This window comes from Lutra lutra, chromosome 4 (genome assembly GCF_902655055.1).
Source record: "Lutra lutra chromosome 4, mLutLut1.2, whole genome shotgun sequence".
Taxonomy (NCBI): domain Eukaryota; kingdom Metazoa; phylum Chordata; class Mammalia; order Carnivora; family Mustelidae; genus Lutra; species Lutra lutra.
In genome coordinates this window covers 155189018-155207682 of record NC_062281.1, presented here as the reverse complement: position 1 = coordinate 155207682, position 18665 = coordinate 155189018, and the positions used below count along the sequence as shown (strand labels likewise).

The 18665-nt window shown below is 39.5% G+C and overlaps 1 protein-coding gene across 2 annotated transcripts in view; it reads left to right on the top strand.

Moving 5' to 3' along the window:
- The window catches only part of ZYG11B (zyg-11 family member B, cell cycle regulator), a 94065-nt gene extending 81502 nt beyond the window's left edge, over positions 1-12563 (top strand). The window contains exons 14-15 of one of the 2 annotated variants that reach the window (XR_007126616.1): positions 7782-8022; positions 8063-12563. Coding sequence is in view for 1 of the 2 variants with exons in the window: in XM_047725801.1 (XP_047581757.1) it covers positions 7782-7972 (191 nt within the window). In the remaining variant the exon portion in view is untranslated. Of the gene's footprint in view, positions 1-7781 lie in introns of both variants that reach the window. The other variant, XM_047725801.1, reaches the window with a different exon arrangement.
- Positions 12564-18665: the final 6102 nt, after the last annotated feature.

Below are 18665 nucleotides of genomic sequence, written 5' to 3'. Positions count from 1 at the left end.
CAAATAGCACAGTAGTAATTGCCCCTCAAATGGAAGTTCTCTAGTCCAGAGTCCCAATAGTCATCTCTGGGAGGCACTTACAGGCTTTTGCCAGAACCCCCAGTCTGTCCTTCATGTAGGGCACAGAGAAATTGTCCCGACCCGCACTTCACCTTGTATTCTACACTGCGTATAGGCTTTTCTTAATCTTCTGGTACCCATTTAACATGTCTAATTAACATTGCCTGAAAGGTGGATTTGGGTGCTTTCTATCTTACAGCGTTAGGTAGGAGAAACATTCCCTATTCAAATAAACTGTCCATCCTTATAATACAATCAGGTAAAAGAAATGCAACAACTTTACATAAAGCCTATTTAATCATACCAGTTCTCCTACAGACTTTTAGTTTAATTCCATTAATGTTTACCGCCCTCTTTTTTAATGCTTCTGTTCTTAACCGTAACCTCCATTAGAACTTCATCAACAGGGGCACCTGGGTGGCTCAGTGGGTTGGGCCGCTGCCTTCGGCTCGGGTCATGATTTCAGGGTCCTGGGATTGAGCCCCGCATCGGGCTCTCTGCTCAGCGGGGAGCCTGCTTCCTCTTCTCTCTCTGCCTGCCTCTCTGCCTACTTGTGATCTCTGTCTGTCAGATAAATAAATAAAGTCTTTAAAAAAAAAAAAAAAGGACTTCATCCACAGATTTTGATTTTATATTACTAGGTAGGTGAAGTGTGCCCCAGCCAGACTCATTCCCATAAAACATTGAGGTAAAGGAAACACAACTTCTTTACATAAAACCCGTTTAAACATTCCAACTTTCATAATTCCGTCAACCCTTATATTTTTATTTTCTCTCAATCTAATTATAGGGCTTCACCTGTACGTTTTTTTAACTTCTCCATTTCCTGAACAATTTACCCGGCTTTATTACCTAAAAGACTTGAGTCCCCACTGGGGGGTCATGCCAAGGAACCCTGGCCCTTTTGTCAATGTTTATCTTGATAATTTGGCTTAACCACTGCCACAAGCAAGTGCTGATCAGGTTTAGATCCATTTCTAAATTCCCTTGGCAACTGTTACCTTTAGTAACCGATTACAACACACAGCTACTACTCCATACCATGGTGAATACCTGGCCACCCAGGAATCAGAGGGTTTTCATCCCATTTTTCATCTTTGCTCTTCCCAAACTACACACGTTTTTTTGTTTTCTCAAAGATTTTATTTATTTATTTGACAGGGAGAGAGAGAGATCACAAGTAGATAGAGAGGCAGACCGGGCGTGAGAGAATGCTCCCCACTGAGCAGAGAGCCCCATGCGGGGCTCAATCCCAGGACCCTGAGATCCTTGACCTGAATCAAAGGCAGAGGCTTAACCCACTAGGCCACCTAGGAGCCCCAAAACTACATGTTTTTATGAGCAGAGGCCATTATAACAAATTCCACTTCCGACACCAATTCTAATCTGTTTTTTCCACACACCAGTTCTTAGCAGACACTGATTGAGTGTTCTACAAATTGAATTCAATTCTGACATTATTTACCTGGAGATCCCCTAGGTTAAGGGCCAGTCCCTCAAGACTGCTGTCACTTGAGACTTGTTACGAATCCAGGCATAGAAATAGACAAATGTGGTTCAATAGACCAAGATAGTAAATACAAAAATAGACCTGTACATATATGGCTGATTAATTTTTTTTTAAGATTTTGTTTATTTATTTGACAGACAGAGATCACAAGTACGCAGAGAGGCAGGCAGAGAGAGGGGGAAGAAGGCTCCCCACTGAGCAGAGAACCCGATGCGGGGCTTGATCCCAGGACCCTGGGACCATGACCTGAGCCTAAGGCAGAGGCTTTAAACCACTGAGCCACCCATGCGCCCCATGGCTGATTAATTTTTGATATATGTTTGATATAAGTTCGAAGCAAATGCAATAAAGAAATCTTTGAACAAATGGTGCCACAACAATTGGATCTATATATGCAAAAAAAAGTGCAAGGTGCCTGGCTGGCTCAGTCCAAAGACCAACTCTTGATCTTGGAGTCGTGAGTCCAAGCCCCACATTGGGTATACAGATTACTAAAAAAATTGACTGGAAAAAAAGAAAAAAGTCTACTTAAAAAAAGTGACCTTTTTCTTACCTTGGACAACATATAAAAATTAACCCTTATTTACTTATTGATTGGTTGATTGTGATCTCTACACCCAACATGGGACTTGAACTCATAACCCCATGATCAAGAGTTACATGCTCTTCCAAATGAGCCAGCCAAGCACCCCCCAAAATTAGTTTTTAATTGATTATAGGCCTACATATAAAACAAAAAAACAATTAATAGTTCTAGAAGAAAACAGGAGAAAATCATTGTGATCCTGTGTTAGGCAAAATTTTTTAAAGATCTTATTTAAAGACTTTATTTATTTGAGAGAAAGGAAGTAATCTCTACATCCAACATAGGCTCGAACTTTACAACTCCGATTTCAAGAGTTGCATGCTCTCCCAGCTGAGCCAGCCAGGTGCCCCACATATTTCTTAACTATGCACAAAAGCATGATCTACAAAAGAAAAAATTGCTAAATTGCACTTGATCAAACTTAAGGGCTTCTGTTCTTTGAAAGACACTGTTAGAGAAAATAAAAAGCCAGTACACATACTGGATCAAAATATTTACAAATAACATGTCTGATAAAGTGCTTGTATTCAAATTTTTTATTTTTTATTTATTTATTTTTTTAAAGATTTTATTTATTTATTTGACAGAGATCACAAGTAGGCAGAGAGGCAGGCAGGGAGAGAGGAGGAAGCAGGCTTCCTGCTGAGCAGAGAGCCCGATGTGGGGCTCAATCCCAGGACTCTGGGATCATGACCCGAGCTGAAGGCAGAGGCTTTAACCCACTGAGCCACCCAGGCACCCCTCAAAATTTTTATAAAGAACTCTCGGGGATCCTGGGTGGCTCAATTGGTTAAGTGTCTGCCTTCAGCTCAGTTATGATCCTGGAGTCCCAGGATTGAGCCTGCATCGGACTCCCTGCTCAGCAGGGAGTTTGTTTCTCCCTCTGCCCTTCACCCCACTTGTACTCTCTCACTCTCTCTCAAATAAATAAAATCTCAGGACACCTGGGTGGCTCAGTCAATTAAGCCATTGCCTTTGGCTCAGGCCATGATCCCAGGGTCCTGGGATCAAGTCCCGCATAGGGCTCCTTGCTCTTCAGGGAGCCTGCTTTTCTCTCCGCCTCTGCCTGCCACTCCTGTTTATGTGTGCTCTCTCGCGCTCTCTCTCTCTCTGACAAATAAATACATAAATAAATCTTTAAAATAAATAAGTAAGGGGCGCCGGGGTGGCTTAGTGGGTTAAAGCCTCTGCCTTCAGCTCGGGTCATGATCCCAGGGTCCTGGGATCGAGCCCCACGTCGGGCTCTCTGCTCAGCAGGGAGCCTGCTTCCCTTTCTCTCTCTCTCTGTCAAATAAATAAATAAATAAATAAAATCTTTAAAAAAATAAAAGAAAACAAAATAAATAAGTAAAATCTAAAAAAAAAACAAGAACTTTCAGGGAGACTGAGTAGCTCAGTCAGTTAAGCGTCTGCCTTCAGCTCAGGCTATGATCCCAGGGCCCTGGGATCCAGAAGCACATGGGGAGCTTGCTTCTCCCTCTTCCACTCCTCCTGCCTGTGCTCTCTCTCCCTCTCTCTGTCTCTCTCTGTCAAAGAAATAAATAAATAAAAATCCTTAAGGATGCCTGGGTGGCTCAGTGGGTTAAGCCTCTGCCCTCGGCTCAGGTCATGATCTCAGGGTCCTGGGATCGAGCCCTGCATCGGGCTCTCTGCTCAGCAGGGAGCTTGCTTCCCCCTCTCTCCCTGCCTGCCTCTTTGCCTACTTGTTCTCTCTCTCTCTCTCTCTCTGTGTCCAAAAAAAAAAAAAAAATCCTTAAAAAAAAAAAAAAAAAGAAAAATAACTCAAAACTTAGGGGTGCCTGGTGGCTCAGTCAGTTAAGCATCTGACTTCGGCTCAGGTCATGCTCCTGGGGTCAGGATCTGACTTGGGCTCAGGGTCCTGGGATTGAGCCCCACATTGGGCTCTTTGCTCTGCAGGAAGCTTGCTTCTCCTTCTCCCTCTGCCTGCCACTACCCCCTCTTGTGTGCGCTCTCTCTCAAATAAATAAAATCTTTAAAAAAACAAAAAGAACTCTCAAAATTTAATAATAAGAAAACAAAACAAGTAAAAAGAAAACGGGCAAAAGATTTGAACAGACCCTTTACCAAAGAAGATTAATGGAAGGCAAATAACCCATTAAAGGTATTGAACAGCATTAGGATAAACATATATATCAGTGCACTAGAATTGAAAGTCCAGAAATAGATCCATGTATTTATGATCAATTGATTTTTGACAAGGATGCCAAGACAATTCAATGGGGAAGGAATTGTTTTTTCAACAAATGGTGCTGGGAAAACTGAATAGGCACATGTGAGAGAACTTGATTTCTTACCACATACCATATATAAAAATTAACTCAAAATAAAATTAACTCCAAATGAGGCCTAGGCCTAAATGTAAGAACCACATCTACATATATATAAGCATATAAATTTTTTAGGAGAGAACATAGACATAAATCACCATAACCTTAGATTAAGCAATAGCTTCCTAGGACACCAAAAGCATAAGTGACTAATTTAATTGGGTTTAATAAAACATTTTAAAACTTTTGTGGTTCAAAGGATACCACCAAGAAAGTGAAAAGACAACTTACAGAATGGTTGGATATATTTGCAAATTATATATCTGATGAGGGGCATGTTTTCAGAACATAGAAAGAGCTCTTACAGCTCAATAAAAAGAACCCAGTTTAAAGGTAGGCAAAGGATCTAAATAGTCTTTCTACAAAGACTGCATATGAATGGCCAAAAAGCAAATGAAAAGAAGCTCGACATCATTAGTCATGGAGAAATAGAAATTAAAAACCACAATGAGACACTACTTCACACCTACTAAGAAGGCTGCCTATAAACAAAAAGATGGATGATGACAAGTGTTGGCAAGGATGTGAAACAGCTTTCTCATTCATGACTGATGGGACTGAAAAATTAGACAACCAGTTCTGAAAACAGTTTGGTGATTTCTTACAAAGTTAAGCATACTTTTAGCATTTATCCAGCTTTCTAAGTATTTCCTCAAAACTTCTGCAGGAATGATTATAGTATTTTTAGTCTTTGTAACAAAACACGGGGAGAAAAGAATCCAACAGATGTCCGTTAGTACAATAACATTAAAAATATGTAGTATATTCAATGCAATGGAGTGCTTACTTAAAATACTTGTACTTAATACTGAAATTTTTTTATTTTTTTTTTATTTATTTTTTTTTTATTTGACAGAGATCACAGGTAGGCAGCGAGGCAGGCAGAGAGAGAGAGGAGGAAGCGGGCTCCCTGCCGAGCAGAGAGCCCGATGCGGGGCTCAATCCCAGGACCCTGGAATCATGACCTGAGCTGAAGGCAGAGGCTTTAATCCACTGAGCCACCCAGGCGCCCCAATACTGAAATTTTTAAAAATACTATTTTTTTTTTTCTTAAAGATTTCATTTATTTATTTAACAGACAGAGATCACAAGTAGGCAGAGAGAGAGGGGGGGAAGCAGGCTCCCTGCCAAGCAGAGAGCCCAACACAGGGCTCAATCACAGGACCCTGAGATCATGACCCAAGCCGAAGGCAGAGGCTTAACCTACTGAGCCACCCAGGTGCCCCTAAAAATACTTTTTAAAAAACCCTAAAACTGCTACATACATATGTGTGTAACAATATGGATGCATCTCAGAAATGTCATGTTCAGAAAAGGAGACAGACTCAAAAGAATACCTACTGTAGGGACGCCTGGGTGGCTCAGTTGGTTAAGCAGCTGCCTTCGGCTCAGGTCATGATCCCAGCGTCCTGGGATTGAGTCCCACATCGGGCTCCTTGCTTGGCGGGGAGCCTGCTTCTCCCTCTGCCTCTGCCTGCCATTCTGTCTGCCTGTGCTTGCTCGCTCTCCTCTCTCTCTGACAAATAAATAAAATCTTAAAAAAAAAAAAAGAATACCTACTGTATGATTTTATTTACATGAAGTTCTAGAGCAGCCAAGGGTAGTCTATATCATGAAATTAGAAAAGTGGGGCACCTGGGTGGCTCAGTCATTAAGTGTCTGCCTTCGGCTCAGGTCATGGTCCCAGGATTCTGGGCTCCCTGGTCAAAGGCAGCCTGCTTCTTCTCCCACTCCCCCGACTATATTCCCTCTCTCCCTATATCTTTCTCTGTCATATAAATAAAATCTTAAAAAAAAAAAAAAGAAATTAGAAGAGTGTTTGCCTGGGTTAGGATACAGAGGAGAATGACTATAGTGGTACACAAGGAGACTTTTTAAAAAATATTCCATATTCTTTTTTTTTTTAAGATTTTATTTATTTATTTGACAGAGAGATCACAAGCAGGCAGAGAGGCAGGCAGAGAGAGAGGAGGAAGCAGGCTCCCTGCTGAGCAGAGAGCCCGACGCGGGGCTCGATCCCAGGACTCTGAGATCATGACCTGAGCCGAAGGCAGCGGCTTAACCCACTGAGCCACCCAGGCGCCCCAATATTCCATATTCTAATTATGATGGTGGTTACACAAGTGTATACATTTGCTAAAACCCATCAAATTGTAAATTAAATTTGGGTATTTTTTTGTGTGTATAAATATACTTTAATAAATATGACTAAAACTAAAAAAACTTATTTTTAAAGATTTTATTTGTTTATCTGACAGAGAGACAGAGGGAACACAAGCAGGGGGAACAAGAGAGGGAGAACCAGGCTCCCGGCCTAGCAGGGAGGGAGAACCTCCCTAACGCTTGGGACCTAACGCTTGGTCCCAGGACCCTGGAAGTCATGACCTGAGCCAAAAGCAGATGCCCAATGATTGAGCCACCCAGGCATCCCTAAAAAGTGTTTTTTAAGATTTTATTATTTGAAGGGCACCTGGGTGGCTCAGTGGGTTAAAGCCTCTGCCTTCTGCTGAGATCATGATCCCAGGGTCCTGGGATCAAGCCCCTCATCTGGCTCGCTGCTCAGCAGGGAGCCTGCTTCCTCCTCTCTATTATTTGATAAAAAATGTTTTTAAGATTTTATACAATCTGGGGTGCCTGGGTGACTCAGTGGGTTAAAGCCTCTGCTTCGGCTCAGGGTCCTGGGATCAAGCCCTGCATTGGGCTCTCTGCTTATCAGGGAGCCTGCTTCCCTCCCTCTCTCTCTGCCTGCCTCTTTGCTTACTTGTGATCTCTGTCTGTCCAATAAATAAATAAAGCCTTTTTATTTATTTATTTATTTATTTATTTAAAAGATTTTATTTATTTATTGGACAGAGAGAGAGATCACAAGTAGATAGAGAGACAGGCAGAGAGAGGGGGGAAGCAGGATCCCTGCTGAGCAGAGAGCCCGACGTGGGGCTCGATCCCAGGACCCTGGGATCCTGACCCGAGCCGAAGGCAGAGGCTTTAACCCACTGAGCCAAGATTTTATAAGATTTTTTAAGAAATATATATATATATGAGACCGTTCTATATAGATATATCTATATGTTATATATCTATATATATATGAGAGAATCATTATTATTTGTGGGGACTTGCAGTGTAGACATAACATCACTACAGAGGTATTTAACAAGCTGTAGCATATGTTAGTGGTCTATAACAAAATAGTTAAGATTTAAGTGAAAAAAGAACTTTTTTATGTGTGGGATAATTTTTAAGTGTTGTAAGAAAAGCTCTTTCTCCTCTTTTTCAGCCTCAAGGTATTGCAGCATGCTGATTGAGGAAGGAGGATTGCAGCATTTATACAACATCAAAGAACATGAACAGACTGATCCCCATGTTCAACAGATCGCTGTGGCCATTCTGGACAGCTTAGAAAAACACATTGTGCGCCATGGCAGACCACCTCCCTGTAAAAAGCAGCCCCAGGCTAGACTAAATTGATAGCCATAGGTAGTTGGATAACTGAATCACAGGAATCCTTTTCATGATAGGTTCATTTGTATATGTGCTGCCGAAGCAAGCACATGATAGGTTCATTTGGAATATCTTATCCTCTGTGCTGTTTTAGGGGTTTCTATGACAAGAGTCATAAGATCAGTTTGGGTTTGATGGTGTACAGTACTGCCCATGTGAACAGTCTCTAATTTGTCTTGTGATTTTTAACTTCTGAGGCATGAAGGGTCTCTTCCTTCGTCATTGCCTTTTAGGACATTTTCCACATCTTTCTGTGTTTGAACTTACCTGTGCTTGAAATTCTACGGTTTTATGATCAAGTTTGCACGAACCCTTAGGCCAGACTTTTCTGATCTTAAAGTCTCTTCCAATCAATTTGCAGCTTCGGATGAGCTGTTAACCTGATTTCCAGCACTGCTTCAGTTATAAGTTTTATACTGCTTCTGTATAAAATGCCTTTATTCTCTGTCTGTATACCTTTATAAGATGTCCTTCTTAGTGTGAAAGAACAGAAAGTCGAGTCCTCTTGGAAAGCTACTCACTGACTGGAGCCTGGGTGGTTGGCAAAAAAAAATAATAAATTAGAAAGAAAACTAGTAAGAGAGAAACGAGATTAGGAACTGGAGAAAGGTCTGCTCTTACAGTATAGTTTTTAAACTAGAACAAGCTATCCTTCTGGAACCCTCTTCTGAGGCAGTGAGCAGTAGCTTGTTCATATTTATTCCTGGGAGCTTGAGCTACTGCTTCCTACACAGACTGCTGGTTACTCTGTAGAAATACTTCCCCAGGCATCACAATGTAAAATCTTACAGCATTCTGTGTTAAAGAAGAACTATCTGGATCTCTATATGTCATACTGTTGTGAAATGTGAATTTTTATAAAATTGTCTCTTGTTAAAACTGACCGTTCTTTTCCCTCTATTTCAAAGTCATTTTGTTCAGTGAAATAGAGACTACACATGGTATTACCGGCTCGGTTAAGGTACAGTTAACAACAGTAAATTTTGTCACAAGAAGTTAAATTTTCCTTTCTTTCAAAATACATGTATCTTAATGTTCCATGTTGGAGAAAGATGTCCACATCTCACTGCCAAAAATGAATGAGAAGCACTAGGCTATTATTAAGTGTAATGATTCTAGTTACGGTGCATAAAAAGGAAATATTTTTTGATGGGTTATTTTTTAGACAGTTGCCTTTCCTTTATGATACCTGTTATAGCATAGTAAAGAATCAATTATTATATCAATAATGAAAGCTGGGAGGTAGGAAGTCACCACAAAACTTAATTTCTATTTTCAGTTTTAGTTTGTGAATAAGGTTAATGACAATTTGAGATGACTGTGTTTTCTTCATAGATGGCCAGAATGTTTTCAGTAGAGATTTAAATGGTATGTTTAAATCATGGTGATTATTTAGACGCATTTTTATTTAGAAAGGAGCTGGCTTAGTAGTATGCTGATAACATTTTTGACATATGTATTTCAAACCACTGTCACAAAAGTCATACTTGAATTATTTCGTACTCCTTCGCAGGGATGAAAACTTAAACTGAAAGAAAATAGGTATTTAGAACCATTAAAAACCATATCATATTCTGGGTTACCTCTGACTTAATTGGTTTAAGGAATTTTTATAGGCTCAAGATAAATTTTCATAGATTGTCTATTTCAGAGGAAGTGGAAAATTCTTTTAACTTTCCGCCTTTTTCCCAGATTTTAATGTCTAAGGCAAAATGTAGAAAATAGGATGGCCTACACTAGCTTGGAAGTTGCTGGCTATGTTGACTACTATCTCCAGGTCTCTTAGCTTGGATAGTTAAGGGAAAGCCTGTTTGAGAAGTTTGGCTTCAAGTTTCTTTTATGTCTTATTCAAGACAAAAGTGCATGTTCTTTATATGCTAATCTTAGGTTTTTATCTTTACAAATTGTTTTCAGAAATAGCTAAAAATGTACAGAAAACAACAACTCCATTATTCAGAATAACTTGATAGATGAAGAATCAAAAAATATTTAAAGTTAATTCTAAACTTACTACTTTGAGCATTGGTAATGGTCGGATATTTCTTAGTCTTAAAAGCAAAATAATTGGTCACATCCCATATATAAAAATTGCATTGCCTTTGTGGTTGGGATGGTTCTTAAAATTGTGTATCTAAGGCACAGAATTGTTTCTAAGGTCCTGAATCTGGCTAAAATGTAATAGTTGTATATATTGAAATTATGAGGCATAACTGGCCTGTGTCTACAGTTAGAATCTGTTAGGTCTCCCTTTTACATGTGTATACTGGAATGTTAACAGTACTTGGTGCCTTCAAGGGTTACCTCTTCAATGGCTTAGAGGTGCTGTTTCAACTTAGACTAGGGTTGAACCACTCATTGCTGAAATCACTGGTGCACTCAGATATTATAAAATGTCGCACCATCAGTCCACAAGCAGCAGCAAGGTTTAGATCTACCAAAGAAAATGGAATTAGACTTTTTAGAGTATAATGATGCAGATTGGTATCACTGAGTAAAACAAAAATGGTCTGAAATTAAAGCAAAAATAAGGTATCTCGTTCTTTCCATCAAGTACGTTTTGCTTGTGGTCTTTAAATTCTAAAAAATCATTTTTCCTGTTGGCAGTTGAAAAAAAAAACATAAATCAAGTAATAATAAGGGGTTAATTTACCCTCTGGCCAAGGACTCAGTGGCTACTGATCTTAGTTGAGGCTTTTTAAAATTATCAGACCCACAGTTCCAGGAATTGACCTTAAATATTGTTGCTCTTTAGCCCTGGACAGAAATGCCAGTTGGTAGCAATAGTCAACTTAATTACCCAAAGTGGATGTGAATCACCATAAAAGGGTGCTACAGGGATTTAATTTCATGATCTCTTTTGTTTGCAGACTTCCAAAGAATCAAAGATTCATGTTTAAAAACATCAGTCTCTCCAGCCTAGAAAGTTGTTCTTACTATTGAGACCTTTTAAGTTGGCCCTTTTTCTCCCTTGTCACTTTCATTTAGCTGTATGTTTAATTATGCTATGTGTCAAGAGAGCATTGAGCCATCTTCTAGCTCTTTGGAGCACATTTTTATGAAAACATATTTTATGTGCTAAATTATGATAGATTAGATTAATGAACGATGGTTTTGGCTTAGTGTTTTCAAAGTGCATCACTGCCCATAGAACAGTGTGCAGCCACAGGCCCCAAGGTTGAAAAGAGGTCATGAGTAGCAGGGAAAACAAACTTAGTTTTGTGTGTGTTGAAAGCCACCCCTCTTCTGCCCTCTACTGGTGTGTTTACACTATTTGGTCATTGTGCAACTTTTATTACAGAATAAACAGTATTATTAAATTGAAAGTCTAAGTAAAAGGCAGTATCATAATACCAGCTGATGTGGGCACTTTTATCTATATGTAACTTGTTTAGGAACCTTATATGGGTAGGGCTTCAGAGTAGTGTATACCAGGACAGCTTACAGAGCAGTTTGCAAAACTTAGTTTCCCTCTCAAATCCATTGTAGCAGTTTCAAGTGACTGTGTGGATGTTGGATGTTTAATCTTTACCATTTGCTTTGTATTGACACATTTTTTCATTTTTAGTGTCAACGCATACACTATTTTAGAAATAATGCAAATCCAGCCTTCATCCAGTGATGAGAATAACAGTATAATAGGAATTTGCTGAATGTGCTTTTAATGAGTAATTGCTTTATCTTTTTTAGTATCTCATAGACTTTGCATGACACGGTACACTCCTAATTATGCATTCTTTAGTTTTCAGATCTTAATCTAAAACATTCTATGTTAACTGATTGGTAGCCTGAGAAAGAGCTTTCTCTGCCTGTTTCTCCCATCACCAGTTTTTGAGGGTAAATTATGGGAAAAACAGTGCTACTTCTCATTTCTCTGGATGAATTAAAGTTTGTTTGGATGGTACAACCAAACTTTAGAGCTAGATAGAATGGCTATTAAGAATACTTAGAAAATCCACATTGATCAAAATTATTCTGTGAAGTCATAAATCTAGTTCATTAATAGTATGTGCTTAATTTTGAACTTACTTTTGGGAAAACTGTTCAGATGGGTTCTTTTAAGATTATTTTAATCAGCTTAGAAGCAAGAAGCTACTTAGCTAATGAAAGCTGAGACATACTTTCATAAAAGCAAGAAATTCTTGGGAGCATTTTTTTTCTTTAAAAATGGGATGATGTTAATGTCAAGATTTATACTCAGATAATCTGCAAGAATAAAATTTTAAAATCCTTGACTTTTGTAGATTTCCCACTGTCAAATTCCCATGGACTTGTGAGAGAAAAGCTATCTTTTGCTTGAATTCTGATGGAAGAGTTTAATTCCTTTCAAAGGATATGAAAAATTCATTGGAAAGTGTAATGTGTTCATTTTAAGGGCTCTCAGTTATCTGGACTGAAGGCACTGTTCTCACTGTGGCCAGATGAGTGGGAGTGTTCTGTACATGAATCATGCTATATTTTAAATCAGGACATCACTTAGGTATTAATGTTGTGTGTGTACAGAGTTTTGTTTGGGAATTTTTTTTTTTTGCCTAAATAAATGTTATAAATTTTATGAAAAGTGTGTCTTGTCTACTTTATTTCTAGACATTTGCTTTAAATCTAATGCAAGATTTAGATTCCTTAAAAAAAATTAATTAAAAAAATATTTAGATTCCTTGGTTATTGACTTGTAACAGTTGCTTACAGAAGTTTCTAGTATTGGAACTCTATTCATTTCATTAAATACATACGGTAGATACTGTTAAAGTTTTAGAATTTATATAATTTATAAGTCGCTTAGGGAACTTATAGTTTTGTGGAGAAGAAATATTAAACATATAAATATTACTTAACATTGTATCACAGACCAGTCCAAAGTGTTCATTATAGAGGCATGGAAATCCCACTTAATCCAAAGTGGGGACCCATTACACAGCCCAACAAGACTTCCTAGAGAGCATAATATCTGGTTTGACATCCATTCACACAACTATTGAGATAATTAACTGATTTTATGTATATTAAGTACATTTAATGAGGGAGATTACCAAACAACAAAGTATAAGAACCCCATAGCCAGGAAGAATCCTTCGTTATTTTAGTTTCAGAAACTCATTTTGTAGTTGAGGAAACATAGTCTTAGATAAAATGAGCTTGTCTGTCACACAGCAAGTCAGTGACAGACTCTGCCCTATAGGTTTTTTTTGTTGTTGTTGTTTTTTAGATTTTTATTTATTTATTTGACAGAGATCACAAGTAAGCAGAGAGGCAGTCAGAGAGGAGGAAGCAGACCCCCTGCTGAGCAGAGAGCCTGATGTGGGGCTCAATCCCAGGACCCTGACCTGAGCCAAAGGCAGAGGCTTTAACCCACTGAACCACCCAGGCCCCCCTGCTCTATAGTTTTTATTTCCAACTTCCAATCCAGTGGGCCTCTCTTCCCTACCATATTGTTACATAATAGCATGAGCTTTCTTAGCATTATGTGATTAAGCATCAAATGAATGGTACAGAAAATAATGTGCACCAAATGGTCAGAGAAGTAGAGATTGTCCCCGAGGAGGTGTTCTAAGCATTAGTGTTTAAATGCTATAGAATTGTTTTGTGTTTTGTTTTTTTTTTTAAAGATTTTATTTATTTATTTGACAGAGAGAGAGAGATCACAAGTAGGCAGAGAGGCAGGCAGAGAGAGGGGGAAGCAGGCTCCCTGCTGGGCAGAGAGCCCAATTGGACTCCATCCCAGTACCCTGAGATCATGACCAGAGCTGAAGGCAGAGGCTTAACCCACTGAGCCACCCAGGTGCCCCTGCTATAGAATTGTTAATGAATGGCCACTATAAATAGTATTGCTTCACTAATACACAAACATGAGGTTAGCTGTGTTAGGGTGGCAGGGTTTGTTTGTTTTTAAGCTTTACTACAATTTTTATAATAATTACTAGGGTATTTTAAATATTTTATTTATTTGACACAGAGAGATCACAAGTAGGCAGAGCAACAGGCGTGGGGGGGTATGTGGGGAGGGAAGCAGGCTCCCCACTGAGCAGAGAGCCCAATGTGGGACTCAATCCCAAGACTCTGAGATCATGACCTGAGCCGAAGACAGAGACTTAACCCACTGAGCCACCAAGGCGCCCTAATAATTACTAGTTTTAACTTGTTATCTGTCCAGTAATTCACTCAATAGCGACATGGCATTACTATGGGCCATACATACTGAGGAAAAGAAATACTTCTGGCTAATACTTAACCAGATAAGTGGATGAGCCCTGTAGTCTATAGCCAACATTCCAAAAAGGAAAAATTTAAAAGTCCTCCACTCTTCCCCCTCCTTCACCCTTTGTCAAAGTTTTTATTATGTAGATTAACCCAATCTCTCTTGACTAAATTCTTCTTTCCTCCCCATTACACTTCCATCTCCTATTCTCTATTCTTAATCTGCATTTCTGCATTTCAGGAGTCCAGTGAACTGATCTGACTAACTGCATCACTCCTGGAATTGGGAGGAGGGGATGAATGGTAGAAACTGTGAGCATTCACATTAATCATAATTTTAGATTCCAATGCAGTTTCAGAATTTAGCCTTTATACAGGCTCCTGCCTATGAAGGAGCAAATCGTAGGGTAGGACTACCCACAGGGAGCTCTTAGCTTCCAGAAGTAAGCCTTTGGAACAGGTTTGAAGAAATGGCACTAGTAGCCAGATGCTGCAAATAAATGGCTTACTCCCATGCATTCAGCAGGACACTTGTTTAAAATCGTCTTGTAATGACAAAGACCATCTCTCGTGAGTATCACTCCTAGACTGGGATGTGAATGTAAGATCCAAAAATGAAAAAAACCTTTGTGCAGGTGCCTGGCTGGCTCAGAGAGTGGAGCAATCAACTCTTGATCAAAAGTTTGAGCCCCGCGTTGGGCACAGAAATCACTTAAACAAATAAACAAAAAAAACATTAGATCTCCTGTCACTTCACAATAATACACATTATAAAAGGAACCATTTTCAATTACATATGCATTGTGATTGTCATATTTGAATATGGGTATTAAGGAGTTACCAAACGTATTTTCTACCTAATTCTCCGTCTCATCAGTTCAGCCTTAAACAAAACACTTCAAAACTGCGGATATTATGAATAATGAGCCAAGTGCTGCCTTTAACCCTCTAAGATCTTGCAAGAGAAGGTAATTATCCCCTATCTTACAGATGAAAGGAAGCCTAAAGAGGTCAAACATAGAGGAACTTGTAGATTAAACCTAGATACTGTTTTGGAGACAAACCATAAGAGACTCTTAATCTCACAAAACAAACCGAGGGGGGGTGGGGGGGGAGGGGAGTAGGGAGAGGGGGGTGGGGTTGTGGACATTGGGGAGGGTATGTGCTATAGTGAGTGCTGTGAAGTGTGTAAATCTGGCGATTCACAGACCTGTACCCCTGGGACTAATAATACATGATATGTTGATAAAAAAATTAAAATATTTTTTAAAAAACCCTAGATTCTGTTTTGACACTAGTGTCCCCACTATTGGTAGAACCTTGGCTACTTTGTAAAGTATTAGTACTGATGTTTTTCAATGTGAAGGCAAAGGTATAATTATAATCAAAAGCCCTCTGAAACGGTTCATGAAATAAAATCACATTGTTTGTGGCTATTAGCAATGGTTTTAAAGACTTTTCCCCTTTAAAGACCTATGAGCATAAACCAACAATAGTCTAGGATTTCGGGCAATCAATTAGCACTATGTGGCAAGTGCAATTGTAGGCAATCTATAATTTCAAATACTACTAGTTACTTGATAGATTCCAATGGTTGACTTGGAATTCCAATATAACCAGAAAGTATATCAAGGCAAGCACTATGCTAAGCCTTTTTATGTCTATTTTCTCAGCTAAGCCTTGCAACAACCTTGTAAAGATGATAATTATTCCATTTTATGGATGCAGAAATCGTGAGGTATTAAATAATTTTGCCAAGATCGCAAGCTATTAGGCATAAGAGTCACAGTAAGACTCAGGTCTGTCAGGCTCTGAAATCTATGATCTTAATCACTGTGTTATAAAGAGGGAAAATCCAATTTAACCTTTAAGGACAATCTCAAACCCAATTTAAACCTTTCCTGTTTAGGGTTGCTGACACTTTGTACCCCTCTGTGATTCCAGTTCCTTTATTTCCTAGGCATGCTTTTTCCATAATAAAAGTTTTACTGCTGATCACTACAATGGGAGAAATAAACCAAAGCTTACAGATATAGATATGGGTAAACCACAAATGTTAATAGCTCATTTTTGTGTTTCTTTGATGCCCAGAAAGAGACAAAGACTTGCTCAAAGTTACAGAGCATCACATGACCCTTTCCCTTAGAAAGCATCCTTTCTCTTTGAGAAACCAAAAATAACACATGGGGTAGATATTCTAATAGTTTTTGAAATTCTGCGAGTTTGGTGTTATTATTAATCTTATTTTCCAGAAAAGGAAACTGAAGCTCATAGGTTAAGTAACTGCCCAAAGGAGAGGTGAAGTGGAATTTGAATTCAAGCTTTTTTGACATCAAAGCTTGTGATCTTTCCCCTATACTTCAAGACAGCAAAACTTAAGGGATTTTATAACGTTCTTTTGTGGGTTTTGTTTGTTGTTGTTTGGGTTTTTTTTAGATTTTATTTATTTATTTGATAGAGAGACAGTGAGAGGGGGAACACAAGCAGGGGGACTGGGAGAGGAAGAAGCAGGCCTCCCACCCAGCAGGGAGTCCAATGCAGGGCTTGATCCCAGGACCATGAGATCATGACCTGAGCCACTAAATGACTGAGCCACCCAGGCACCCCAAGATTTTATAAAATTCTTTTTTTTTTTTTTTTAGATTTTATTTATTTGTCAGAGAGAGAGGAGAGCAAGCGAGCACAGGCAGACAGAATGGCAGGCAGAGGCAGAGGGAGAAGCAGGCTCCCCGCCAAGCAAGGAGCCCGATGCGGGACTCGATCCCAGGACGCTGGGATCATGACCTGAGCCGAAGGCAGCTGCCCAACCAACTGAGCCACCCAGGCGTCCCCCCTTTTTTTTTTTTTTTTTTTTTTTAGAAAAATTCTTAAAGAAATTCTACCATAATTTAAAGAGATCTTAATTAGGGTTTTCTAATTTCATTTCAGAAGTTTAATTTCTTTACACTTCTCCATTTGTCTGCATCTGCACTATCCCTCCCCTACCTTTTCTTCAGAGCTGGCAGGAAGAGGGTGGGGTATATAAGTAAGACTTTCTAGAGGAGGTTACATCTAAGTGAGATCTAAAGGATCTATAGGAATTAGTAGGGGGTGGTAGATTGGACAACAACGAGTATGTAAAAGTACATTTCTGGAAGTGAAACAGTTTCAGTACACTATGGCCAAAGGAAAGGTTATAAAGAGAGTACTCGTGGTTTATACTAGAGAGGTAGGGGCGCCTGGGTGGCTCATTGGGTTAAGCCGCTGCCTTCGGCTCAGATCATGATCTCAGGGTCCTGGGATCAAGTCCCGCATCGGGCTCTCTGCTCAGCAGGGAGCCTGCTTCCCCCACCCCCTCTCTGCCTGCCTCTATGTCTACTTGTGATCTCTCTCTGTCAAATAAATAAATAAAATCTTTAAAATAAAATAAAATAAACTAGAGAGGTAACCTGGAGCCAGATCATGAAGGGCCACTGAAAACCATCCTAAGTTCGGGTTTCATTCTGACGACAATGGGAATATGGAAGTGTTTTAAACTGGGAAGAAAGGTGATCAGATTTGTGTTTTGAGTAGAGCACTCACTGAAAGTGGGTGAAGAATTAGAAGGGATGAGTCTGGTAACAGATCAATTAGTACCACGGACTGAATCTTCAAAAATGGTTAAACTGAATTGAAAAACTGACAACTGACAAATAGGTGCGGAAGGACACCGAGGAGATTAGGAGAAGGAGGGATGGGGAACAGGTTATCACAAAATTTATTCCTCCCTAAATAGATGCAACCTTGTTTGTGATTTCAGAATGAAACTTTCCTCTAGAGCTACAGTTAATTTTTTCCAGGGAGCCATGTATTTTTTCAACAAATATTACTGACCACCTTCTATTTAGTTAGTTTTTATTTATTTATTTATTTACTTACTTACTTATTTATTTGACAGAGATCACAAGCAGGCAGAGAGGCAGGCAGAGAGAGAGGAGGAAGCAGGCTACCCGCTGAGCAGAGAGCCTGATGTGGGGCTTTGTTCGCAGGACCCTGGGATCATGACCTGAGCTGAAGGCAGAGGCTTTAACCCACTGAGCCACCCAGGCACCCCATACTGACCACCTTCTAAAAAGGCACTGTTCTAGGCCCAGGGATACAACAAAACAAAGTCCTTGTCCTCACTCGCTTACATTTTTTTTTTTCCTTAGAGAGGAGCAGTCAGAAAATTAAAAGAAATAAAATAAATAGCATGACAAATAGTGTTAAGCATGAAAGCAGAGCAAAAGGAACAAGCGTTTGAGGATGGTGTGGTGATGCTTGTGAGGACGGCTATTTAATGTATCACAGCCGGGGAAGTCCTTATTGATAAGGCTCAGTATTTGAGCCAAAACTTACAGAAGATAAGAGAGCCATCCATGAGAATAGCAAGGAATCCAACAGTGCTGGGGTGGAATAAGCACAGGGGAGAATGGCAGAAGGTAAAGGGAGAGAAGGTCCTGAAGAGAAC